General features: G+C 30.3%; 1 protein-coding gene across 1 annotated transcript; it reads left to right on the forward strand.

Annotated features, from left to right (window-relative positions):
- The first annotated feature begins 42 nt into the window (after nucleotides 1–42).
- Nucleotides 43–321, forward strand: LOC111028534 (52 kDa repressor of the inhibitor of the protein kinase-like). The gene has a single exon (XM_022307220.1). It carries the CDS (start codon nucleotides 43–45, stop codon nucleotides 319–321), a length of 279 nt encoding a protein of 92 aa, XP_022162912.1.
- The last annotated feature ends 4,933 nt before the right edge of the window (nucleotides 322–5,254 follow it).

Consider the following 5,254-nt stretch of genomic DNA (forward strand, 5'->3'; position numbering starts at 1 on the left):
TTAATTGCAGAAATAAAAAATAAAAAAGTATTTGACAACAATATGTTAAAATTCATGATAGAAAATGATATGATTTCTTCATATCCAAATTTATCAACATTGTATAAAATATATTATACTCTGCCTATAAGTAGTGCAACTGCAGAAAGGTCATTTAGTAGGTTGAAGCTTATAAAAACATACCTCCGTTCTACAATTGCTGAGGATAGGTTGTCTAACTTGGCTGTTTTAAGCATAGAAAGAAATGTTGCTGAAGATATGGATTACAACAATGTTATTGAAACATTTGCCAAAATGAAGAAAAGAAGAAAAACTTTTTAGATGCTCTGAATTAAAATTTGTAAAAAACGTATTCTATAGAAGAAAATAAAGGTACCGATTTATTTGTTCAACTGTTATTTCTTTAAAAAAAAAGTGTTACCAGTAGTTAATGCTTTAATATATTATTAATGGTTTTAAAAATGTCATAATTTATTATGAAGGTCTTTAAATAATTACCATTTTAAGGTAGTTAGAATTATAGAAGACGTAGAATTATTTACATTTTAAAATTGATAACCTTTTGTATCATTTATTTATATTGTTTTTCACAAAAAAACATGTATGAGTAGGTATAACATATTTTTTATTTAAAGCACTAAGTCATGATTCGAGTTAAAGAGGTATGAGGACATTTTTGTTTAAATAAATTAACTTGCTTTTAAAAAATTTGCGTGACCTCTAAAAAAGGATGGCCTCTACAAAATGTCTCTGACCCACCGTTTAAAATTCCTAGACACGCCACTGACACATGGAATAAGAAAAATAACTTAATAAATCAAGAAGGATTTTACTAGCTATTTACCTAAGTGTTTGACTAAATAAATATAAAATGACGTATTATTTTATATTATGTGTATAGACTATAGACTGTAGATAACAACGTATACTGTATAAGAATACCCTTCTTCCCTATTATAAACTATATTATGCTTAGCAAAAAATGTGTAATAACTAGAAAACTACTCGTTCGAATTTCGATTTCAATATATCAAAATACGGAAAAAAATTATCCGCTAAATAATTTACCGTAAAAAAGTGGGGTCCCATTTGAAAAACAAAAGTTTGTATCGCCACAGGACACTCCTTAAGTGGTACATCTCAAGGATATGAAAATATTGTTTTTGAATATATTTAAAGATTCCAAAATCAGATTTTAAAAAACTTCATTGTTAAATCAAAAAGGGGTGAGCTTACTTGTTGGATCGAAATGTATATATATATATATAATATATAAAATATATGTATCATATCATAAAATAAAATAACTTACTAATTCGACTTAATATTATAAATTATTTGAATACTATTGCCTACGTGCATTCTTTGTACTATTGGCAAGTTGCAAAATACATAATTTTCAGCACTATTTTAAAATATACACTTTGCATGTTAAAAACCATGGCATGTTAATGGTTTGGGTATTATTATTTCTTATTATATACAGTCATGTCGACTATGCATAATATTTATAAATTATAGGTACTTACTCAATTATCGTATTGTATATAATATATAATATAAACATATACATATTATATCTATCTAAATATTATACTATTATACATTTTATACTCACAAGTAGTACAAGTTATATGTGTTCTAAAGCAGTCGATTGAAATCGATGAAGACGACGATGTCAGGACCCACCGTGGAACTGTTGTAGAAAGTTGAATAGTAGATGGTACCGATTAGTTTAATATTAATATATATTGGCTTGAGAAGCGACACGGCTTGTGTATCATGCCACGTGCCGAACGACCAACACTGCCTACCGTGGTAGGTATACCTAAAGAATGAAGAATTCCGGAAGGATTTGTTATGGTTGATATGGCTGTCGAGAGAATATTGTGATTGTAACAAGTGATTAAGTTACAATTATTTCGATTACGCTTCACCATTACGTGCTGTATATGATAACAAAAAACCACTTAGACTAATATTGTTGATACTGCTGTATTTTATATCTACTATTAATATGTACACATAGGTATCTATGAATAATTATGCCGAGTATAAAAAAGGCACATCAAATTACAATTATATTCTACATTTTTGTTCGTCCTGCGTAGATAATCTAAAAGACGACTAAAACAGCGTACCAGGCTCCTATTGAAAATAATTGATTTGGTCGTCTACCTCTTCAATTCAAAACTCCTGTCAAAGTATTTTATAATATTATGTGGTAAGAATGGTAACATACTAAGATATCATAATTTTTATTGAAATATTCACGTCCTTAGTACTTGGGACTTAAACGAGTTCATTACTTTTTCTGCAGACATAGAAGCAATTGATCTTAATTTTCTTTATTTCTTGAACGGAAATTCAATATACTAATCAGTAATCAGTATACAGTGATCGTCGTTTATTTTAATCACGATAAATGTCGTTAATCGGTTATTGTAGTCGTGTTCAGCTCTTAACCAATAGGTATATAGAAAAAAATTATAAATAGATATTCAGATTAAGGGTGTCTTCACGACGGGACGTTGAGCAGTAAGTTTCACTGCCTAACAATCTTATAATGTTAAGGAAGAAGGCTTAATACTGAAATATTAATAATGCAATAGTTTGGTTTATTGTAGTGATGATAGGTACCTTAGTACAATGATGAATATAAAAATGATTGAATAGCTTACAATGAATTTAATGATTTTGCTTGATTAGCAGACCACAATAAATAATAGTAAATACTAAACAGCTCGTCAGCCGATTACCTGGGAGTTGCCGTCCGTTAGTGGCTTCGAACCAGAACGCTAATACCATCCCGGGATGCACACATTTGTACACTCAAAAATACAAAATAATAATTAAAATATGCGACAATCCCGAGACGTGCGACTAACGAGCTGACAAACATGAGCCACCAGCTCAGACGAATAAATCACTTGCTTTTGTAATTATCTTGTTCCCCACCCTTGACCGGAAAATAATATTGGAATTTCATAATGATATAGGTACATACGAACGATACTTACAAAAAGAAAATAAAGATGAATAATAAATGAGAAATATAAAAACGGCCATGGCGTTTTTTTTTTTGAAAATTTTTGTATTGACTACAAATAAAACTGGTCCCAAAAAATGCGATTGGAGCACTGCGTAGCTCGAGAGACGGAAAAAGAAGGAAAATGTGAACTGTACATGTTGAGGTTTGGCCGAAAAGAAATGAAAAATTAAAACGGCCAATGAAATAACAAATTAATGAAGTTAATGCGATCGCCACCACCATTGACGTATAAGCCGACGAAAAACAATCTTTGGGTAGCACTGAAACCGATACTGAAAACTTTAAGAACAAAAAAGACATTAAAAATACAAAATACAAAAAATATGACCCTTGGAATACGCACGTTTCCCACTATCAGTTTGATAACGACTCAATGATATCAAGTTGACAGTAGGACAACACGAGCACTCCCTGAATAAAATAATACGATATTACAATATAGTGCCCCGGACAGTCAGCTGATTGACCGGGTCGCAGTATCGCACTGGCGCAAAAAGAAACATTTTAAATTGTTTGAGGGCCGAACAATTGTTATCAATAAGTGTTAGAACTTAGTTGTATACTTATATTTGTAAATTATGTCAGTTATTGTAATCATTACATCGCAATGCCGCATAATGTTATCATTTTGAGGATATAAAATCAATATTAAGTACGAGTATTCAACTCGCGTTTAAAGTTTTCGTGGAATGGCTCATAATCAAGATACAAATGTCATCTATATCAATCATCTCCACAGCATTTTACGTATTGTTTTTTACGGCTCGTTCGTACACCAATAAGATAGTAAACCGTGGATACTACAAGTCTACAACGAATATAATATGACAGTTAACTAAAAATAATACAGAGAAAAGCAGCTAAGATTTAAGACATGAAACTTATTTCAAAATCGACTTTAAGTATCCATAAAATTGTTGAAAATGATCTAAGAAATCCAGTGATATCGAAATCAAATATTTTTTTTATAATATTCAAAATTTATAATGAAATCGAAAAAAATTTTACCCCATATTTTGTACAAAAACTAAAATTGTTTTTTTTTTTTATAATAATACCTAAACAAATCGATTTAAAATGTAAAAAAAAAATTTAATTTACAACTCATTATAATAGCCGATCATCCTATATTGTTACTCATACGTCAGAAATGAAAATAACTAATATTTAACTATAGTAGGCTTGTGAAATAGCCGTGACAGGATTCTCGTAGTTAGAAATCAGAATATAACTGTACAAATTTAAAAATTTATGATTGAAATCGAAAAAAAAGAAAAAAGGTATTCTGCAAAATCTTACTAAAAATCATAATACAACTAAGTGAATATTGTGCAACAATATAAAAATCATTGAATTATAATATAAAAGTACTCATTTTAAATTTAAATCATTTGCAATTGGTTGTTGACATTATTTATTGCGAATTTGTACCTACGTATAACGAAGTATAAGTTGTTGACATGAACACATTTATACGGGAGGGTGAATTTTGAATTCAATTCTAAAATTCTGCAGCTTTACAGATTTTAAAATAGATGCATACATAATAATAAATAATACTATATGCACAAAGAAACAAAGAATATTTTGCGTGGTTATGAAATGGCATAGACGGAGGAGAAGTGGCATTGCACGCATTGCCCGAAACAGAAACTGCATTTGCATAGGTATCGACGCGAGGCTTACAAATAGATTTAAGTAGGTATAGAGAATTAATGCATTATGCATCTGGATAGCCACCATTTGTGTAATGGGCGTGTTGAGAATATAGATAGTATAAGAATGGATAGACTATAACATAACGATTAACTATAATAACTATGGACAAAAGGCACTAAGACAGACTGCTTTTATATTATGACTATGACAAGCGAAATGTCCACTCTCAAGTTATAATCCTTTTGGCCTATACTATAGTGTTATTCATTCTCGTGTTATAAATGATTGTGGAGGACATTGGCGCCGCAGCCATATCGTGAATATGACAACACTGTCGCCCGGCACCCGCGTTTACAAACACGACAGCGCCGACTTTAAGATTTTTTATTACAATTTGTTACCCATATCATAACATTTTATTTTTACTGCATCAGAACTGCTCCGATTGATAGGTATTAGCAATATTTTTTCATAGGCATTTCTAATTCATATGTCGACATAGGTAATTGCTAATTAGTCAATCATGGGTGGATCTGTGTCTAC

Source organism: Myzus persicae, unplaced genomic scaffold (genome assembly GCF_001856785.1).
Source record: "Myzus persicae strain clone G006 unplaced genomic scaffold, MPER_G0061.0, whole genome shotgun sequence".
Lineage (NCBI taxonomy): Eukaryota > Metazoa > Arthropoda > Insecta > Hemiptera > Aphididae > Myzus > Myzus persicae.